Raw genomic sequence first — 22274 nt, forward strand, 5'->3', positions numbered from 1 at the left:
TCAGTTAGGTTTTTGCTCCTCAAAACTTAGGAGTAGAATTATAAGTGTGGGCTACTATTTCCAGTCTTCGTTTTGTAGTACTAGGGCTTCGACCTAGGGCTTCACAGGTGCTAGATGCTTCACTTCTCAACATCCCCAACCCTTTCTGGTTTTCTTTATTTGGTTGTTGTGGTTTTGTTTGTTTTTGAGACAGGGTCTCATTATGTGGTGCTGGCTGTCTTGGAACTATTGAGATCAAGCTAGCCTGGAATTCAGAGATCTGCTTCTTACTCTCAAGTACTGGAATTAGAGTGAACACCACCATGCCCAGGCAGTTTTGTTTGTTTGTTTGTTTATTTATTTATTTATTTATTTATTTTGAGAGTCTAAGTTGCTCAGGCATGCTCAACATGGATTTGAATTTTATCTGTGGCCCAGAATAGGCCTTAAAGTTTTGATCCTCCTGCCTCAACTGTCTGAAAAGCTGTGATTGTAGGTCTAGTCTTTATTAATGAGAGAGGATCTTCTTGTTACTCTGGCTGGCCTGGGTTGATCCTCTTGACTCAGCCTTCCAGTAACTGTGACTTTAGTTGGAAATCCCCATGACCTGACTGATTTCACATACTTAAATTATCTCTGGAGTATTTATATTACCAACTATGACGTTAATGACATAGTGTAGAGAACAAGAAAAATATCTGCACATGTTCAACACATATTTTCAGAACACGCTTAATTGCAGTCAGTTGAATCATGAACAAATGTATGCATTAAATGCAATCTGGCTTTTTCTCTTTCACTCTGCTGGATTTGGGGCTTGACACGCGCTAGGCAAGTAAGTACTCTACCACTGTGCCAGTCTCCTTTTGCAGTTCTTATCAATCTATGGATGAAACACTCTGAAAATAAGGGACTTGATTTCTCCTTGGAACCCCTTTTCTCCTCTCCCAAAAGTTAGGAACTATTGTTCTAGAAATGCTAGTTTCTCTGAGACCATTTTCCAGAGGGTTAAGGAAAGGTCTGACCTTCTGGTTTCACGTTCTCTTTCAAAATTAATCAGAAAGATTTAGACCAACCGGAATCCCTCTTTAAACAACTGAACCGCTTGCGAAAGTGCTGTAGACAGCTAAAAGCACAAAAACCACGAGTCCTGGTCCAGGACGCCGGTGGTTCGTCCCGCAGCTGAATCCCTCCGGGGGACTTCATCTCCCGTGGGCCGTAGATGGTCGTGCAGCTTGGGGCAAATTTACTTCACCTTTACAGCTCCCAACGAGGAAATCTGTGGACGTCTATCTCAAGGCAGCAATTGGGGGTGGTGACCTTTAGAGTCCGTCCGTCCCTCAGGGCTCTCCAGACCATATCGGGAAAAGCCACCATAAGCTTCCAAGCCGCAGGCTGAGATCCGCCCTTCCTAAGGCCCATCCACGTGAGAATCACGTTGCACACGCCTCGTGCTCCCCCAGATTCACGGCCTGCCTCCACAGCCACCCACCACACCATCGGAGTCCTCCAGAGTCGCGGACCACAACCCCTCCCTCCAGTGTCTCAGCAGCGATTGGCGCGCAAACCTCCTCAAACCGCGATGGCGGGCGACACGTGACAAACGAGCTCAACCCGCGCTGACAGTGGCCTTGGCGCCCGGCCCGCAGCCCGCGCTTCCTGTGCGCACGCGCGAGACCCGCCGCTCCGCCCAACGACTGTTTCTAGGGCGGGCTTGCGCATGCGCCGCGTGACACCCAGCGGCCCGCAGGAAGAGGTGCTGGCGGTCGAGGCTCCGATGCGCTTGCGCAGTAGCTGGATGCGGGCGTTGCTTGCCTCCTCCCCCCCCTTTTTTTTTCCTCCGATTGGTTCTGAGGGGTCTATTCGAGTTACAAAATGGCGGCCCCGAGCGCTCTATTCACCGTTCAGTAGCTGGGCGGATGTCTCTTCTCGGTGTCGGACTCAGAGACACACAACTCCCGACTTCTGCTGAACACGAAGTCCCTGAAGGCGCTCAACACACCGGAATCTCCCAGCGGCCCCGACCGCCGCCTCGGCCCAGCTCGCCGCGGCGTCGGAACTCAGCGTGATCTGCGGCGGCAGCCTAGGTAGGTGAGGGCCGGGCAGGCCAGGAGGGCGGGGCGGCGGCCGCCTTGGCGACGCGGCGGACTGTTTGTGAAGCCGGCCGTGCCCGGCCTGCCGGATGATCCCCTTGGCCGTGGACGGGTCGGCTGGGAGCGGACCTCCGCCCCGGCGGAGGTAGGCGGCGGTGGCGGGGCCGCCCTGGCCCACCCTTGGCTGGCCTTCATCCCTTAGGTGTCGTCTCCCTGGCTGGCCGTTGGTCATCCGGGTTCGTATAGAGCCAGTTTTGAGGTTTGGGCTTTCCGGGGCGTTTATAGTGACCTCGATCGGCTCCTAGTGTTTTCCTGTGAAATTCATCTCTGATAGCAGTGTTGTACCGGGTACGCAACCTGCACGGAGTGGCCGATCGTGAATAATGCATTTTTTTTTTCCTGGCAACTTCCTAACCTCATATCTTAAAAGCATTTCATGGAGCCATTTTACCCACAAACGCAGACATTTGGCAAACTCTTCCGGGCAGCTGGTTTAACTCATTTGTTACGGGGATTACATTTCCCCGGTAACACATTGGTAGAAGGCTTGCCTAGCTCGTACGAGACCTGGATCCTGTCTCCATCGCTCTAAAAGAAAAATAAAACAGAAAAGCTTTAATAACAACAAAACTGGCAAATAAGTCTCTTGTGTCAGGCCTTGTTCAGATAATTCGCAGAGATGTGTTTTCAAAAGAGAAAAAATAGCTATGGAACGTGGAATAAGTAGGTATTTGGTCCCTTTTTTTTAAAGTATGTGTCTCCTGTGCTGTCCTTGAACTTGTCCTATGGCTTAGACTGGCCTCAAACTGTCATCCTGCCTCAGCCTCCCTCCACCGTCACCCAGGTTGGTGAAATGTGTTTTAAAAGATTAAGCTATAGTACAAGTTACTTTGTTTTCCCACTTTACAGCTTTTGAGTTTTGGAGTAAAAATAGTGTCTTTTGTTGTTATTATTGTGACAAAACACGTCCTCCATTTGAGGCATTATTCATAAGCTATGCCTTCTTAGTTTTCATAGCAGCCCCTCTGTCCCACAGATAAAGAATCACTTGCCCAGGACCTCCCAGCTTGTCCTGGAAGCTAGCACTAGTATCTTGTATTTTCTCAAATAAGTGATGCCTGGGATCACTGATTCAACAACAGATTATCATCTATGAGCCAGATAGGTTTGGGACATTTTGGAAGCAAAACTAAAATTCCTGCCCTCTAGTTTATCTGAGTAAGTGTGAAATGGCAGCCGTAGAATTAGTTTGTTTTATTCTGTCAGGTACAATCTCTCAGGTACTCTTTAGTTTCAAGTCTGAGCTAGACCTTAAGATTTCACTTGGTACCAATTTGCATTTTCTACCATTCCTTTTGTCCACATCTTAAAACAGTAAATCTGCTTACCTCTTTTGCCCTCTGGTGGTGGTGTTAGGTAATAATTAGAAAAATTTCCCTAGGGATCCAGAGACCCCCTTACCTGTGGACAATTCTGTAAAGAATGTTATTTCTGATGAGATTAATTTTGCAGTGTTTTAGAGAGGCGTTAAAAAAAAAAAAAGAGGGGCCAGGCGGTGGTGGCACATGCCTTTAATCCCAGCACTTGGGAGGCAGAGGCAGGCGGATTTCTGAGTTCGAGGCCAGCCTCGTCTACAGAGTGAGTTCCAGGACAGCCAAGGCTATACAGAGAAACCCTGTCTCGGGGGTTGGGGGGAGGTTCCCAGTTACTGATACTTATTAAAACTCATGCTGTACATTTTAGAATCTTCAATTTTAAAAATCATTCATTCTGTAATCAGAAAAAGTGCCGTAAAAGAAAAATGGAAAAGGTTGGGATGTATCAAAAGCTGGAACCCTGCAGTCAGATTTTGGAGGGCTTTGGAATTTACGGATTTGTGTAGTTGCTAATCTGCTGGTAGAGCATTAAGTGATGGGTAAGTTTGTATCTAGAGACTGTTCTAGACCTACTGGTGGGACGCTGTGTGGAGGGTAAATGAAAGGAAAAAGTTTCAGGAAGGAGTACCTACAGCCAGCCTGGGCAAGTTCCACTGCTGGGAAGCTGCTCTGAAACAAACAATGCTTAGAACAGAGAGAGAGAGAAAGGGGGAGAGAGGGAGGGAGGGAGAGAGAGAGAGAGAGAAACAGAGAGAGAGAGAGAGAGAGAGAGAGAGAGAGAGAGAGACTGAGAGAGAGAGAAAGAAACAGAGAGAGAGAAACAGATTGTGTGTGCGTGCGTGCGTGCGTGTGTACACAGTGCTTGTGCAGACCAGTAGAGGGTCCTAGATCCCCTCTAACTCCCAACAGGGATGTGAGCTGCCTGACACGAGTGCTGGGAACTGAACTCTGGTCTTCTGCAAGAGTAATGTTGTAAAATGTGCTCTTAACTAACTGCTGGGCTATCTCCACGGCCCCTGTTACTGCTATTTTTAAAAAGCAGGGCATTTTTTTTCTGGAAACAAGGTTTCTCTGGGTAGCCCTGGCTGTCCTAGAACTTATTCTGTAGACTAGCCTGACCTCGAACTCAGAGATCTACCTACCTCTGTCTCCTGAGTTCTGGGGTTAAAGGTGTGTGCCACCTTGCCTGGCTCTTGTTCCTACCCTTACTACTACTACTATTACTACTACTACCATTATTATTATTACTACTACTACTATTAATTTGTGCTTGCTCACCTGTAGAAGCTAGAAAAATTAGATCCCCCAGGGATTGGAGTCACAGGTACTTGTGAGCTGCTGTGGGTATTTGGAATCAAACATGAGTTCTGTAGGAGCAGCGTACTCTCTAAGCTGCCAAGCTGGCTCTCCAGCCTTGGTGCTGTATATTTGAAGCATTTTATATTATGAGTTGCAACCTCGTCCATAGCACTTAAATTTATGAATTTGTAAGTAATGTCTTAGCTTTGCACAGTATGTAATTCAGGGCAATTAAATGTTAATAGTAGACATTTCTATTAATTGTAACCTTAAGAAAACTACCCATGTTGCAAAAGTATTTCCAAGGCATTATTAAAATCCTTACCCAAGAGTAAACGTATGGATCATCTTTAAATTTTAAATATTAAGAATGTTTATGGCTCTCTTGCTATCACTTGCTCTTGCTTCCCCTTCCTCCTCTCTCCACGTGCTCATGGCCAGCCTCTACTCCTCTACTTCTCTCTTCCCCTCTCCTCTCCTCCCTCCCCTTCCTCTGCCTTTCTCTGCTTCTACTACCCTCTTGACTCCCCTCCCTTTAGTATAGACTGAATAAACTCTAGTCTATACTAAAAAAAAAGTTTATGGCAAGAATATTTATATTGATTTAAGGACTTATAATATACTACTTAAATACTATAGATTTTGCAACATCAATAGATGTTTGATTTAATTTTTCTGAATGGAGTTGGCTTCCTGTTCAGAAAGAGTGCTGATGTCCCTCAGGTGTCTGCCTGCTCTTTAGTCCTGCATTGAGAATTTGATCCGGGAGGCCCATGGCCCATTGTAAAGTTCTCACTGAAGCACTTTTCATTAGCATCAGGAGCATGCTTACCAGATTTTATGCTGGTCTAGGAATTTTTTAATTACTTGCAATAAAATTTTTTAATTAAAAAAGTAAAATTAACTTCCCTAACTTAATATTTGTCTGAATTTCTTACTGTGTTTCCTTCCCTTTGAGCCAAATCTTCTAAGTAAGTCTCATTTGCTTAAGACCTGTTAATTGCTTTTTCTTATACTTCTCTATTTTGTGGTTTTATTGCACACTAAATAAAAACTACAACAAAAAATTTATTTGTAACAGTTTTCTTGCTGTAGAAAAGCAAACATCTTATTTCTGTTTCCTGTAATCTAGGTTCACAAAAATGGCGAAGAGAGTTGCGGAGAAGGAATTAACAGATAGGAATTGGGATGAAGAAGACGAAGTTGAAGAGGTACAGAGCAGTTCGCTTTGGTTTCTTGCTGTCTGTGTCACGGCTCATGTTACTTTCTTGGTGAAGAATATGCTAGAACTTAAAAATCTTCAAGACAACACAGTGGGAGAGGCGATGGTTCCTCGTGAGCTATGGCTGTTTGCTGTAGAAATGTGTCCTTTATGTGAGTGTGCTGTTCTATTAGTGTGCGTTTGTGATGAGTCTGAAGAAGCAAGAGTCACACACAGCATCCTTGCTGTACTTTGAGTGGTGTAGTCATGACTAGGAGGCAGCTTACAGGAGCTCGCCAGCTTCAGTTCTCACAGTCCCTTTGTCAAGTGTTTCTCATGCCGCACTGTTAGCTGTTCTGATGCTAAGTCTGTGCCCCGAAGTTGCACTGATTTTATAGGATTTACATCAGTGTAGTTTCTTTGCCAGCAAAAATTAAAGTTGTCTTCCGTGAGGAAATCTTTGCATATCTAGGTCTCTTGAGCAAGTTGATATTCTCGCCAGTCCACTAGGTAGATCGGTAGCAAAGCTAACTCCAGCTCTGTAGCACACAGCTAGGAGGAAAGGAGGAAGGAGTCAAGGACCAGCGTTCTGCAGCTTCATTTGTAGGCTGGTGTCTTCCTTCTTGGTACTAATAGGTACGCTGATATGTTTAGGGAGACCAAACCACTGGCGTGTTGTCACTTGGTCTTTAACTCAGTCTTTAGTTACAGATTTTATTCTGCGTTGGTCTTGAGCACAGTCCTGGAGTAGAGTGAAAGAACTCGGCAGGTTCTACTGAGACAGCTATGGAAGTTAGTTACATTAAATGTAAAGTGCAGCCAGATGGTCCTTGTTCTGGGGACGAGGATCCGTTTACTCTTAACATGATCTGGAAACCTGTAGATACGAGGCGTCTAGTTTGTTTGTTTGTTTTTTTAAAGATTTATTTATTTATTTTATGTGAGTACATCGCTGTCTTTAGACACACAAGAAGAGGGCATCAGATCTCATTACAGATGGTTGTGAGCCACCATGTGGTTGCTGGGATTTGAACTCAGGACCTTGGGAAGAGCAGTCAGTGCTCTTACCCGCTGAGCCATCTCTCCAGCCCTAGTTTTGTTTTTTGAGATGGTTTTTCTTTATAATCCAGCTGCCTCAGCTTCCTGTGTACAGGGCTATGGGTGGAGCTGGCACACCTAGCTGGATGAGAATTTTGAGTTATTTAGTTCTAGCCCTACAGGTGAGGGAATAGATGAAGTGAAACCATAAGCCTTCAGCAGATGGTGATTATGATTAGCACACTCAGCACACTGTGTAAGGGCACAGAGTGACGAGGGGCATGTGTGACCTAGCTGTCTGGCCTTTTGGACAGTGAGCAAGGTAGGCAGCTCTGCTTTTCAGAACAGTGAGCGAAGGCTGTGGCTCAGTGGTATAGCTCATGCATATACAGGATCCTATTCTACAAAAGAAAAATGTAGGTGCTCTCCATAGCAACTTAAGTTTTTGAAAACTGGAAGTAAGACGCTTGGTTTCAAAGACTATGTGTCTTAAGATGTTTGAGGAAGCCAGCCATGAGTATTTTTTGTACCAAGATTTAGTGGTGTTCATCTTTTCAAGAAATTACATATTCCTATCTCTGGGTTGGAACTTGGAGGCTAAATTTGTAAATCCTGGAAAATTTGTGACTTGCCTGGCTAGAATTGAAATCTACAGAAACCTGTAGATAATATATGTGAGATGTTTCTGAATGTGTTAAGTCAACCCTTTTAAGAAGATCAAATACCAGATAAGTGTGTCTGTTCTGGTGTTTGTGTTTACTATTGAATCTTCCTTTGGCCTTACTTTCTGCTGTCTTCATTTGTCTATTCTTGCAGATGGGAACATTCTCGGTGGCCAGCGAGGAAGTCATGAAGAACAGAGCCGTAAAGAAGGCAAAGCGTAGAAACGTTGCATTTGAAGTGAGTGCTTCCTGCAGCTTAGATGTCTTCCTAATGTACTTTCCCCGTCCCAGAGCACTTTTCAAACTATGTGTGTGTATAGATGGGGGTGTGGGTGGCTGTGTGCACACTTGGAGATCAGAACAGCTGCATGAGTCAGTTCTCTCCAGCGTCTGTCCCTGGGAATCAAATTTCAGGTCATGTGGCGTGGTGACAAGACAGGTGCTTTTACCTTCACAGTGCAGAAGTAAAGTTAGTTTGCTCAGGTTATGTGCACTGTGTAACTCAACGCAGAGAAACAATTGTACAGCCAACATGTTCTAGGAGACTCCATGTCATACCCTGGGTCATTCAGACTAGTCATGCATTGACTAGTGTAGGTTCACATCCACATCTGCCTTAGAGGGACACTTCCTGTGCAACTTGGATTTCCCTGAAACCATGCTGCCAGGAACAATGGGCAGGAGCGGGTCTGCAGGAGAAAGATGGCCTTACTTCTTTCTTAGCTAGATGGATGGGATGCTATCGTGTCTGATGGCTCCTTCACTGAAAGTATGGAAGAATAGAGGAGACAGTGATTCTGGTTGGACATACCACTTGAAAATTCTGTGGCGGTCACTTGTACTTCTCTGGAAATGAGCTTAGGCAGGAGTTGGTGCAGATCTAGGAATCTGCCACGTAACATGGAGGGTTAAAGCTGTGGGAATAGATGAGAAGAGCCATGTGATGTGTGCTTAGCAAGCACTGAGAAGCCAAGACAGGCTGCAACAGGAGGGGATCTGGCTGTTCAGTAAGTGATGGCCAGTAACAAAGTAGCATATCTGGCCAATAGGCTATATGTGGCCCGAGATAGAGTAGCTCAGCACAATATTGTAAACTTATTTAAAACATAAGATGTCATGTGTGATAGGGAGGCTGACTTAGTTGTGTGGTATTCAGGTAAAGTTTAGAGTGACAGCACTCATGTTGCATGTCGAAACATTAGGTGGGCCTGGGGTATGTCTTGAGCTAAAACTTGGATGAGTAGAAGCGGAGAAGCAGTGTAGGTTCACATCCACATCTGCCTTAGAGGGACACTTCCTGTGCAACTTGGATTTCCCTGAAACCATGCTGCCAGGAACAATGGGCTGGGAAATTCACATTGAGTTTTATTCAGAACTTAAATTAGAAAAGCTAAATGTCATGCCGTCTACCTAAGTGAAGAAACAGGCTTTTCACAAATACTGTAGGGAAACAGATCTAGGCAATAGAAATAATATGAATGTGTCAAGCCAAGCATAGTGGCACATGCACTGCGAGGCAGAGGCAGGCTGATCAGAGTTCAAGGCCAGCATGGTCTACAGAGTGAGACTGTGTCTGAGAGGGGGAAATGGATGTGTCAAATTCACTCTAAAATTTTTGCTAGATAATTTACTGTCGGCAGCCTTTAAGTAGCAATAAATACTACATAATTTTTAAATCCAGTACAGAATCAAAAGGCCCCAAAGAGCTCTATACAGTTTCATAGCTTGTCTGTAAGTCATCTGGTATGTTTTTAGTTTTTGTTTTGAGATAGGGTCTCACTATGTAGCTCTAGCTGTCCCTAAACTCACTAGGTGTGATGCAGGTTGGCCTTAAACTCAGAGATCTGCTTGCCTCTGCCCCCCAAGTGCAGGGATTAAAGGTAGTTACCACTGCTTGGAAAACTATGTTCATCTGTGCAAAACATTCATCTATTTGGGCATAATGTTTTTGCTATTTTTCTTTTGTGGGGACATGGTTCAAGACAGGGTTTTGTTGTGTAGTCCTGGCTGCCCTGGAACTTACTCCATAGAACTTGAACTCAGAGATCCACGTGCCTATTTTACTTTTCTTTTTTTTTAAGATTTAATTTGTGTTTGTGAGTGCATGTGAGGCCAGAAGAGGGCATCAGAGCTATAGACTCAGGTTGCAGGCAGTTGTGAGCTACCTGATGTGGCGGTGGGGATCTTGGATAGGTCCTCTGCATGCTCTTAACCACTTACTGCTCCCCAGCTCCAACTTTTATTTATTTTTGGTTTTGGTTTTTTGGAGACAGGGTTTCTCTGTGTAGCCTTGGCTGTCCTGGAACTCACTCTGTAGACCAGGCTGGCCTCGAACTCAGAAATCCACCTGCCTCTACCTCCCAAGTGCTGGGATTAAAGGCATGCGCCACCACCACCTGGCCAGCCCCAACTTTTAAATTTTAGATTTTAATTGTTCAGAAAATCAGATTTAGGGGCTGGGAGGTTGTTGTTCAGTTGGCAGAGTGTGTGACTAGAATCTCTCTGGGTATAGTGGCATATGTTTGTAAATCCAGAGTTCAGGAGGTGGAGGCAAAAGGCTTACAAGTTCAGTGTCATGGACCACATAACAAGTGGGAAGCCAGCCTGTGATAACTGATACTCTGTCAGATAAACGAAAGCATCAGAATTAAAAGTATTTTACTTAACGTTTTTCTTCCCCTTAATTTTTTTTAAAGATTTATTTTATTTTATATGAGTACACTGTTGCTGTCTTCAGACACACCAGAAGTGTGCATCAGATCCCATTACAGATGGTTGTGAGCTACCACATGGTTGCTGAGAATTGAACTCAGGACCTCTGGAAGAGCAGTTGGTGCTTGCTCTTAACTGCTGAGCCATCTCTCCAGCCCCATTCCTCATTTTAATGCTATAAATGTACCAGTTGTCAGTAAACATTTGAAAATTTGTAGGTGTGATTAAAACTTTTTGAAAAAAACTGTAACATTAAGGCTAGCTGGCATGTTTTAGTTGGGGTGTCTATTGCTATACCCCGAGATAAAGTAACTTATGAGAGGGTTTATTTCAGCTCATAGTTGTCCCATCATGGAGGGAGAAAGGGCAGGAACTGTGGCAGGAACTGAAGCAGAAGGCATGCTTACTGTCATGATCCTCAGGGTTCCCACGGCATGCTTTATTACACAGCTGAGGACTGCCTGCTGGGGTGGTGCTCACAGTAAGTGGGGTCCTCCCACAAGGAACATTGATCAAGAAACTGAACCACAGACTTGCTGCCTACAGGAGGCGTTTTCTTAATTGAGGTTCCTCTTTCCAGATGACTCTAGCTTGTGTCAAATTGTCAAAAGTACAAAAAACAACCAGGACTGGAGCCATATAGGAAATGAAGAAGGACTAGCTTACCTTAGTGTGTGTGTGTCTGTGTGTATGTGTTTGAATGTGTGGATATATGATGGGCACATGTGTTTGAGTGTGTAAAGTTCTGCAACTGACATGTGTCTTCCATAAGCTCTGTTCACATTTGAGACTGGGACTCTTGCTGAACCTGGAGTCCCATGATCCAAATTTCAGTCCTCCTGATTGCAGGTTAAGCACTTCATCCACTGAGCTGAGTCCTTAGCTGGAAACATTAAAACTAAGTAGACATGGTTGGATTTTCCTGTCTAGCTGGGGTTGGTTTGTTTGTTTTTTCTTTTTTTTTTTTTTTTAAGATTTATTTATTTTTTGTATATGAGTACGCTGTAGCTGTACAGATGGTTGTGAGCCTTCATGTGGTTGTTGGGAATTGAATTGGGCTTCCTCCAGTCAGCCCTGCTTCAGTCAACTCCACTTGCTCAGTCCCTGCTTGCTCCGGCCCAAAGATTTATTTATTATTATACATAAGTACAATGTAGCTGTCTTCAGATGCACCAGAAGAGGGCGTCATATCTCATTACATGGTGGTTGTAAGCCACCATGTGGTTGCTGGGATTTGAACTCAGGACCTTTGAAAGAGTGGTCAGTGCTCTTAACTGCAAAGCCATCTCACCAGCCCCCCTGTCTAGCTGTTTACATAGGAACAGGTTGCATTCTGGTGAAAGTGGTGGAGTGCTGCCAGGTGGTAGTGTTGCATTCCTTTAATTCCAGCACTTGGGAGGCAGAAGCAGGTGGATTTCTGAGTTCAAGGACAGCCAGGGCTATACAGAGAAACCCCGTCTCGAAAAAAAAAAAGAGAGAGAAAGAAAGAAAGAAAGTAAGTGGTGGAGTGCTATCAGCCTAACCACTCCCTCAGAAGATGACAAGTTAAACTTTGAGGGTGTGTGTCTGTTTCTGCGTGCTCCTGCACTGCATAGAGGCCAGTGGACAGCAGTTGATGTCCTGTTCTGTGCACCTTGTTCCCTTCAGACAGGGTCTCTTTGAACCTGGGGATTCCGACTTGGGTCTTCATGTGTGCACAGCAAGCACTCTTACCACTGAACAGCTCCCTCAGAAAAGTTAGAGTCAGCAAAGACCTCTCTCCACAGTACTGTAGACTTTCCTAAGGCACAGGAGTGACTCACAGCATCTCTGCTGACTGAATAGGCTAGCCAAGGGAAGAGCTTGCTAGAAACAGGGATAAGGAAGCAGCAAGGAAAAGAAAATCAGACTGCACTGGATTGCTTAATTGATAAAATGGCTAGAATATGCCGCGTGGTCTCCTCGAATTTCTGTAGGCTAAGAACAGCTTGAAACCCCCCAGTTCTTAAGAAGTTAGGCCAACTACTTTTCTTTTACTTAAGACAGGATTTCTCTGTCCTAGAATTCACACTGTAAACCAGGCTGGTCTGGCACTTAGGGATCCGCTTGCCTCCCAAGTGCTGGGATAAAGGCTTGAGCCACTACGCTCAGCTAATATTTTTAATCAATCTAATTTCATGTTTCTGAAGCTTCTTTAGGCAAATGTTCTTTGGAAAAGTACATGAGGCTTAGTTGTGTTGGGAATATTTTTCAGTTATTCTGAAGTTCGGCACATGAATTTGCTATATTTGTTTGGCGGTCTGCTTGCCTAAAGTGTGCTTTGTGTTTCAGTCCGATAGCGGAGGAGCCTTTAAAGGCTTCAAAGGTTTGGTTGTGCCTTCTGGAGGAGGAGGGTTTTCTGGATTTGGTGGCTCTGGAGGGAAGCCTCTGGAAGGACTGACAAATGGAAACAGCACAGACAATGCCACACCCTTCTCCAGTGCAAAGACAGCAGCAGAGCCCAAGGCAGCCTTTGGTGAGTAGCCCTCCTTCTCCAGCCCTATCTGAGATTGATGCTGACAGAGAACTTCGCTACCCATTGTCTCTCTTTGACAGGGTCTTGCAATGTAGCTCAGGCTGACCTTGAACTCAGTCTTCCTCTTCCAGCCTTCTGATTATAGGTGTGTGCTACCAGGCCCAGCTGGAGAGATGTTTCTAGCACTGTCCTTGGATGGACCGGTTAAAGGATGGGACTTGGGAAGATGCGTGGAGTGAGAGGGTCAACAGAGCACACCTCTGCACCTCACACAGCAGTCGTATTCTCAGCTGCCAGCTGACAGCTGTGTGTCTTCAGTGTCAAGTTCATAACCCCCAGACCCCAGAATTGACTCTCAGCAAGGAAGCACTTTGTAGACTCAAGAGTTTGCCTTCCTGGTTCATGCACACCAAGGGCCTTATAGTGCACCTCCCTCCACAATGGCCATTGGAAACTGGAGTGATGCTGTCTTTGATCACAGTTTCCCTGATCTAGACTTGAACAGGAAATACTGAACACGAATCCTGTTCTGGATGAATTAGTCAGGAACTTTTGGGATTCACATAGAGAATAGGATTATGAGCTGAATCCTAAAAGTGGCCCTGATTGGCTAGATTGTGTTTTGCTCTTCTCAGAGTGTATGTTGTGCTGTGGTGGTTGGTGTGAGATAGCTCTTACATAGCATAGCTGCAGGAGCTCAAGCTGGCCAATAGTTGCTTAGAGGGAGAATGACTGAACTCTGATCCCCTTGATTCTGGCCCCACGTGTCAGATGTCCTCATGCACCGTCCACTGCCCTGTTTAGTTTGTCCTTACTAAGCTTAGTATACTAAGTGCCTTGGTAACCATTGGCTAGATATCGAGTTCCTCAGCATTAGTTTATGACCACAACCGTGGGAACAGGAAAAGCAGAGCATGAGGGTCCAAACCCTCGTTGTAGGTCAGCCTGGGGCACACCCCTGTTGTCAGCCTAGGAAGCTGAAGCAGGATGGCAGACTCCAGCTCAGCTGGGTCTACAGAGCAAGACCCTGTTGGGACATATTAAAAACAAAAATAAAAACAAATCAGCCCTTAGATGATTTAATCAAATAGCTTTTAAAGTGCTTGAACATTAACTTCTTACAGGTTCTTTTGCTGTGAATGGCCCTACTACCTTGGTGGATAAAAAGATTTCGAGTCCCAAATGCAATAGCAGCAACCAGCTGCCCTCGTCCGGCCCTGCTTCCAGTACTGCCTGCACTGGGAACACCTATCACAAGCAGTTGGCTGGCTTGAACTGCTCTGTCCGCGACTGGATAGTGAAGCATGTGAACACAAACCCGCTTTGTGACCTGACGCCCATTTTCAAAGACTACGAGAGATACTTGGCGACGATCGAGAAGCAGCTTGAGAACGGAGGTAGCAGCAGTTCTGAGAGCCAGACGGACAGGGTGACGGTTGGAATGGATCCTCCTTCCCTTTTTGGTTCAACAAAACTACAGCAAGATTCACCATTTTCATTTCATGGCAACAAAGCGGAGGACACATCTGAAAAGGTGGAGTTTACAGCAGAAAAGAAATCGGACACAGCACAAGGAGCAACAAGTGCCTCGTTTAATTTCGGCAAGAAAGTTGAGAGCTCAGTTTTGGGCTCGTTAAGCTCTGGCTCTCTAACTGGGTTTTCCTTCTCTCCCGGAAACACTAGTTTATTTGGTAAAGATGCTGCCCAGAGTACAGCAGCCTCTTCACCATTCTCTGCTAAAGCATCCGAGAACCAAGCAGGAGGCAGCAGCAGAGGTAACTACAGCGCCACTGTCTCACATCTGCACAGAGTTAATGAGAATGCTACAGGACTCCATTTCCTTTGTGTGTCACAGAGGCTTAGTTCTTAGCCTTAAAATAGAGCAAGACCCATTTTGTAGGTTTTAGAGATCACAAGTGCCAAATGGGGTAGAGGTGTGGTTCTGTGGGAGAGAAATGGCATGGTGTGACATGACAGCAACACAGCCTCTGTCTGCATGAGATGGATCTCTAGATGCACAGTGAAGGTGTGTTAAGACAGCTGGAATAGAGGCTGAAGGTTTAGCACAGTACTTAAAAAGCACTAGCCACATGATGTTGCATATAGAAGAAGCAAGATCTTTGAAAATTGAATTTTACTGAAAAAGCTCACCCTGAATGTCCATTGAGTTTGTTGTATTTAGGGATTTGGCTGTAAATGAGCTGCTTTACCAGAGTTTCTTTTGAGGTATTGGTAGCCCAGTGCTCATATATGTTCTGTATAACACTTCAGAACCAGTTCCATCCAATACAACTTTCTAAAATGATGGTGTGCTCAGTACATGTTCATCCAGTGTAGTGTGCCTGGGCAATTGCATACTTGCTCTGTGGCTAGTGGCCCTAAGGGATTAGATTTCTACTTTGAAGGACAGGTTTTTGTTTTTACCTTTCTCTGTAGCTCTGGCTATCCTAGAATTTGTTATGTAGACCAGGCTGCCCTTGAACTCCAAACCCTACTGCTCTTCTGTCTGAACTCTTCAGCTGCCAGGGTCCAATAGGAGCCCTTTAATTTCTCCTCTGCCTCTAAATAAGAGGAGAGTGTGTCCTGAACTGTAGGGAGCTTACATCATGCCCTAGTCCTGCAGCCTGCACTATTAGGCCCTATTGTCATCTTGTGGTTAGCTACCACACCTTAACATCAGAAAGACTCGTCCTTCCTGGATATCCTTCTCCAGCCCTGGGTGCCTCAGTTAAGTAATCCTGCCAGGAGAGCCTAGTAACGCATGCTGGACCTGAGTTCAGTCTTTTTGTTGCTATTCTTTTTTTCTTTTTTTCTTTTTTTTTTTTTTCGAGACAGGGTTTCTCTGTGTAGCTCTGGTTGACCTGGTTCTAGATCTATAGACCATGCTGTCCTAGAGCACTGCCTGCCTCTGCCTCCCAAGTACTGGGATTAAAGGCATACCCCACCACACCCAGCTCTTAGTTTGGGCCTTTGATCCAAGTCTGGCAGGTTTACACACTGCCTTTTCTCTTTGAGAGGATCCTTCCTGTTTGTATGTCAACCTAGGCTCTGCTGGTCACTGTGGTGAGGCTCTCCTGAACGAACATGCCCTTCCTGTCTTCTCAGCGAGGCAGGTCCTCTCATACCAGATCCTCGAGCCCTTGAACAGTTCAGACAACTCTTGGGAGCAGTTTTTCTGACCTGTTTGACCTTTAAAAAAATTATTTTTGCTCTTTTGGTCACTGTTGATGCTGGTTATCCCTGGGCACAATGTGCTCTGTACACAAGAACTTTGGCAGGAATGGTATGGGGTGCCCTTTTCCACTGGGTGACCTGATTATGTACAATTTTGTACTTAGTATGTTTTGTTAAATGTCATAAACAAGGATGCCTTTCATTCTTGGGCTTTGGACAAGTTAGAAGTTATTTTAGAACAGAGAAAAATGTTTCCATTATTAAGTGTGGCGAGATGGCTCAGCAAGTAAAGATGCTTGCCTCCAGGCCTAACAACCTGAGTTTGATGCTGGGAACCCACATGGTAGAAGGAAAGAACCAAATTCCACACATTGTCCTCTGACCTCCTCACAGTACACATTTGTGTGTGTACACTTACATGCACACAAAATAAATAAATTTAAATTTTCACAAAATGAATGCAGCTGGCACCTCTTCCCCTAGAACAGTAAGGCGCTCTCAGTCGTATTTACTCACTTACCTGGAGTACTCCAGGCTGATGTAAGGATGGTGGGGAACAAGGGCCTTCTGACTCTGAGTTGTTTCTATGCCAGATGGTGAAGAAGAAGAGAACGATGAGCCACCCAAGGTGGTGGTGACTGAAGTGAAGGAAGAGGATGCTTTCTACTCCAAAAAGTGAGTGGGTCTGTGGGGTTCAGGCCTTGCTTAGCCAAGCAGACTGAACAACTGCAACAGCAAGAATGATTGGCCTTCTTGGTTGGTTGGCTGGTTGGCTGGTTGGTTTTGGTTTTTCAAAACAGGGTTTCTCTGTGTAGCCATAGTTGTCCTGGAACTCACTCTGTAGATCAGGCTGGCCTTGAACTCACAGACCTACCTGCCTCCACTTCTCAGGTGCTGGCAGGGTTATCCTAATAACTTAAGGGTCTGCATGTAGCATACAGTGTGCTACTTTATCCATAGTTACACCCTAGTCCAGATTTATCTCTGGGCCTTAGGGGATCAAAATTGAAGGCCTGAAGGGAATTTGAAAAAATTAAAAGTAATGGGGACAGCAGGGTGGGAGAGATGCAGCACAGTCTTCTGGTTCTGTGCCCATCGTAGAGAGCCAGTCTGCTGTGCCACAGGGCACACGAGAGCATGCAGTGGAAGTGGGTCAGGTGAGATGTTGACTGACTGAGGAAAGATGGTCACAGGTATTACAGAGGGTCTGTACAGAGAGTTTGTAGGGGACCGTGATTGTCGCTCACTAGCAAAGTGCTTACCTAGCATTGCCTACAAAGAAAGGTGGCGGTGGGAAAGTAAACTCTAGACTATCTTACTAGTTTACTGTTTTCTCCTCTTTTTACCACTGAAGTGTGGTTGTTAGCAAACTGACTTGTTGAATGCCTAATCATGGCTGTTGTTTCCCCACAGATGTAAACTATTTTACAAGAAAGACAATGAATTTAAAGAGAAGGGTGTAGGGACTCTGCATTTAAAACCCACAGCAACTCAGAAGACCCAGCTCTTGGTGCGAGCAGACACCAACCTAGGTGGGTGCAGAGCCATCTGTTTGTTTGTTTGTTTGTTTGTTTGTTTTATGAGAGATCATGAGGCCAAATTCATCTTCTGGTTACTAATCTGGATGTGATTTTGAGTATTGGGAACATGATGTAGGTGTATTGCTAAAAGCCTTGTTTCCTATGTTGAAGTGTGGTGGTGGGGTGGTGTGCATATGGATGGATGGCTTACTGAGCATAGGGTAGAAGTATACAGGTTTCAGTTTAAAGGGCTCTTTGTGGAGGGGAGGCCCAAGAATGTCATGTCTCATTCCTCAACCACTCCTTACCTTTATTTTTGGAACACAGTCTCAGTAACCTGAAGCTCATTGATCAGCTTGGCAGGCTGGCCAGTGAGTTTGAGGGATCCAGCTGTTTGTACCCACCCTTCCCCACGTCTCTGGCCTGGGACTACAGGACTGGGCTGCTCTCCTCAGCTTCTTCCATGGGTTCTGAGGATCTGAAGTCAGGCCCTTGTGCTTGCATGCTTAGCAATGAGGCTATCTCCCCAGCCTTAGGGAGTGCTTTCATAGAGTAAGAATACTGCATTGCTATCCCCTTCAGCCACTCCAGCTGCCGAGCCCTTAGAGCAGTCCCGTAAAAGAGGAGTTCTGACTGCGGTGAACCTGTGACATTGGTCAGTAGTGTAAGGCTCTGTTAGGCAACACCAAGATACTCTGGCCAGCTAGCTATGACAGTATTCCTATAATGTCACTCTTGTTTCTTTGCCGGCCTTTCATCCTTAAGTCCCACAAAAATGGTGAAGATTTGGGTCCAAGCGGTACCAGTGAGTCCTCTTTGCATGTAATTACGAGGTCGCAAGCACCTGACAAGGTTGGAAGCTGGACAAGGCTCCTGCTTCAAATTTTGGAGTGTGTGCAGAAGGGGAAGCAGGAAGCACCTCCCATATCGGTGCCTGTCAAGCCCCAGCTCCCACAGCTCGCCACACTCCCGAGTACAGAGATGAAGGCCTTTATGGCTGTACGTTTTAACACAGTAAGAAGTTGCTTCAGGATTGAGGCCTCTTAAGAATCCTATAGTTTTGATGAATATTTTCCTCTGTTTACTCAAAGGCAACATACTGCTGAATGTTCTGGTTCCACCCAATATGCCGTGCACACGAACAGGGAAAAACAACGTCCTTATCGTCTGTGTCCCCAACCCCCCACTTGATGAGAAGCAGCCCGCTCTGCCGGCCACCATGCTGATTCGGGTGAAGACGAGCGAGGATGCCGATGAACTGCACAAGATTTTACTGCAGAAAAAGGATGCCTGAGCACTGAGGCTGACCAAGGCATGTTGCCACGTTGCTGCTTCCCCTCTGCCCCCAACTTAGTCACATTCTTTCCTCTTCTACTGTGACATTCTGAGAACTTCTAGGTAACTTGAACTTTTGTGAGGAAGATTAAGGCCAATAAATCCTTTCAGTGTATCGAAGCTCTTCTCCCTTCCTAAGAACTAAGCAAAATACATTGGAGTGAAAAGTTTGGGAAGATTTTTTTTAATGTTGATTCATTGAGTAAACTAACCTAAGTGATTCTTAATGGACTATAATCAGGGTACCAGTGAGCTCTCCGAAGGCTCCCTCAGGCAGCCGTGGGTGCCACTCTGCCTTCCCCGGGAGACCCAATGGCAGTGTCCCCTCCTGTGGTCTTGTCTGCTCTGTGACTAGGACTCCGGCCAAATGGCACACCCCACCGCCGCACTGTGACCGCACTTGCCCTGTTTCCTTCTGAGCTGAGCTGTGGGTTCTGGGAGTCTGTTTGTCATCGGCCTGGTTTTGACCTTTGACCTGGAGCTGCCTGACTGAACCAGGAACTGCCCTTCTGTGGGAAAGGGCATGAGTCGTGGCTCGCGGAGTGGGGGCTGGCGGGGTACAGCCTGGGTTTGTAGGTACTCATGAGGTGCTCTTACCTGCTCACCTCTCTAGTTAACATGGACGGGGACTGTCAGGAATAATGGATTTTATTAAAAGCACAAATTTGGTAGTGTTTTTATATCATTTCTATACCACAAACAAGCCTTTATTTTAAAAGAAAAAAGTGAAATCGTGCTGTAGAGGGTTGTGTGCTTACGGCCGTTTGTGCCCTGGTGAGCCTGTGAGCCCCGTGGGCACAGTCTGAATGGAGACCTCTCAGGAGCCGTGCTCGCCTGAGAAGCAAGAGTGTAGGAGTGGAAGACGGCTCATTTGGCCTGTAGCTTCAGGTAGCAGCATGTTATTTGACGTCTGAAAAAAACATTTTTATTTTTACTTTTTAAAGGATGAGGTATTATTGAGTATGTCCATTTGGAAGAGAGCCATGGTGCTGCACGCCATTCATGTCACTTCAGAGCGGTGAGGTCTAGCATTCTTTGAAGACCAGACATGAGTTAAATGCGAGATTGGATGGTGAGCTGGTCAGGGTTCATGCCTAATCTCACTGCTGGAAACCCTGAGGCAGGAAGATCATGCGAGTTCACACAGCCTGAGCTACGTAGTAAGACCCCCCCCCAATAAAATAAAATAAAAAGTTTGACTGTCTAAAGTTCCACTTTCATTTCTCATAAAAGCATTTGATACTAGGAGCAGATCTTGTCTGAAGGCTCAGGGTCAGTACCCAGGGGTGTGCGCTTGTATGCTCAGATAGTAGCACATGGGTCCCACCTGGGCAAACAGTCACAAAAACTGGATGGCACAGTTACTTTCTTAAAGCTGCATTGCCAGGTGGGATGAAGCCTGGTTGACTTTTATTTTCATATGAGTCTTAGTCTCACTATGTAACCCTGGCTAGCCTTGAACTCAGATCCACCTGCCTCTGCCTACTGAGCCCAGGGCTGTTGTTGAGGTGGGGTGACTGCTCTGCTGAGCATTTTGGCATGTATCTGCCGATGTGTGTGTGTGTGCTTCCTGGGCTGTGCACCTAAGGAGGTGCTACGCGTTTATTTGCCTTTTAGCATGGAGAATTGGTTCCTAGCAAGCAAGCTGCTGCTTCTGTTGTCACTGGCCCTGGCCTGTTCACACTGGGCTTGCCTAGCTTTCCAAAGATGAAATGAGGGGTATGCATTTCAGAACAGTACTGTGTAGCCACATGCCTGTGGGGCTGACAAGTGTCAGCCTCACAGGCACTTTCAGGAACTTGTCTCTTCATGGTGGCAGTGCTCTGTGAGCATCTGCCCACGCCTTGAATATTTACCAAAAGAATAAAAGCAAAAAAGGTTGTGACTGCATTGTTTTCTAAGGCTCCCCAGCCGATTTTAATTGTAAATTAGTGAGTGTGGCTCTTTTTTCTAACATTCCAAGCAACAGTTTGCTGCTAAAGACTATCATCTTTGGGAGTGAGAATCACAGGGGAGATGTGTGGTATGACTGTAACTCAGTGTCTTGCCTTTATGCTTTAGGAGCTAGCTCAGTGCATCTGACCTGAGTATGGGAGTCACTATGAAGTCTGCGTGTCACAGGGAGGCCCCTGGAGGGCGCTCTATTCTTCCTCCACTGTGTTTGTAGCTGGTTCCAACCCATGGCTTAAACTTCATTTATGTTTTAACATGTTAGAAACTTGCCTGTTGTGTGTTTAATGTGAACTGAGGTGTGTATCTCCAATTTGAAAATCAAAACTTGTGTCTTATATTTGCCTGAAGGAAGTGTGTGTTCTCTGTGGTCAGGGTGCATCTAGCAGATGCTAAACCCAGGCCTTCCCACACTGTATTTCACAATTTCACACATTCCCAGCCCTGCCCTGTCCTCCTCAGAGAGCCACACCGTACAACTGTGGCTGTTAGTGACAGGTCCGACTGTTGGTGGGCTGATTTTCTGTTTCACCATTTCAGTTCTAAATCCTATTTTTTACATGCTGTGTGCCAAAAAAAAAAAAAAAAAAAAAAGTACCTCCTATGGCATAGAGGGGAGTTCCACCTTGCTGGCAGGGAAAGCCCTTTTCCCTGCCTTTTAAACAGCAGGACGTCTGTTCTTGCTAGTTTGTTCATTATGTTACTATTTCTGAAGATGAGAAACCGCCCCTTGAGGCTGCAGAGTGCCCACTTAGACCACTGGAGTGGGACCTTAAGGAAATGACCTATTCTGTCACTTGTAGGTGAGGTTGGGAGTTCTAATAGCCCCATGCTCTGTACACGGCCACTGAGTGCTCCCCAGAAGCAATCACAAGACTGAGGTCTGTCCTTTAACATAGTTTTGTAAAGGGGACGTAAGCTTAGCAATCACATGGAATAATCTGCTTTCTACTTTGAACAGGAACGTGTTTTCTAAAGCTAAAATACTTGAATTGTCAGGCAGTATAATCTCAGTGTGTGTTAGCTTTTGAATGAGCCTTTAAGGAAGTGTAACAATCCATGAAATGTGAATAAATGGAAAGTTTAAATACCCAGCGTTGGATGCTGTTCTGTTCTGTGATATTCTTGGTAGTCAGTGGGGAAAGCCGCACACAGTGGTGTGCAGACATTTCTAAAGTGGGGCTAAGCAGCCGACCGTGGGATGTGAGGTGAGCAGCTTGACTCTTGGCCCAGGGCTGCCTGCATTGGATGACAGTCGAGTGCAGAGCCTTGTGCTGGCCGTCAGTCCTCTAGCCTCAGACAAATTCCAGCTGAGAGGTTAATTTCTCCTATAGAAGTAAGTTATTCATACTAAATTCTAGTCCACTCAGTGATGTATTGGAGTTGAGTTCAGGTTCTCAAGTTTCCTAAAAAACACTTCATTATCTGAGTTATAAGGTGT

General features: G+C 45.6%; 1 protein-coding gene across 4 annotated transcripts; it reads left to right on the forward strand.

Moving 5' to 3' along the window:
• Positions 1-1684: 1684 nt before the first annotated feature.
• On the forward strand, positions 1685-21927 carry Nup50 (nucleoporin 50). 4 transcript variants are annotated; one of them, XM_031351606.1, is made up of 9 exons: positions 2143-2217; positions 5880-5958; positions 7803-7886; positions 12671-12854; positions 13979-14629; positions 16622-16703; positions 17442-17560; positions 18640-18860; positions 19828-21927. In XM_031351606.1, exons 1-8 carry the CDS (start codon positions 2162-2164, stop codon positions 18840-18842), a joined length of 1458 nt encoding a protein of 485 aa, XP_031207466.1. In that variant the 5' UTR covers positions 2143-2161; the 3' UTR covers positions 18843-18860; positions 19828-21927. The 4 variants fall into 4 exon arrangements, with proteins under 4 accessions (XP_031207474.1, XP_031207466.1, XP_031207458.1 ...); XM_031351614.1 differs by lacking the exon at positions 2143-2217 and adding an exon at positions 1685-2066 and having other exon boundaries at positions 18640-21925; XM_031351598.1 differs by having other exon boundaries at positions 2145-2217; positions 18640-21925.
• Positions 21928-22274: the final 347 nt, after the last annotated feature.

This window comes from Mastomys coucha, unplaced genomic scaffold (assembly GCF_008632895.1).
Source record: "Mastomys coucha isolate ucsf_1 unplaced genomic scaffold, UCSF_Mcou_1 pScaffold11, whole genome shotgun sequence".
Classification (NCBI taxonomy): Eukaryota; Metazoa; Chordata; class Mammalia; order Rodentia; family Muridae; genus Mastomys; species Mastomys coucha.

Coding starts and splice junctions, on each gene's coding strand:
- Nup50 (XM_031351606.1), top strand. CDS start 2,162: ATGATCCCCTTGGCCGTGGACGGGTCGGCTGGGAGCGGACCTCCGCCC. Junction 7,887..12,670: donor GTAGAAACGTTGCATTTGAA/GTGAGTGCTTCC, acceptor TTTGTGTTTCAG/TCCGATAGCGGAGGAGCCTT. Junction 16,704..17,441: donor GATGCTTTCTACTCCAAAAA/GTGAGTGGGTCT, acceptor GTTTCCCCACAG/ATGTAAACTATTTTACAAGA.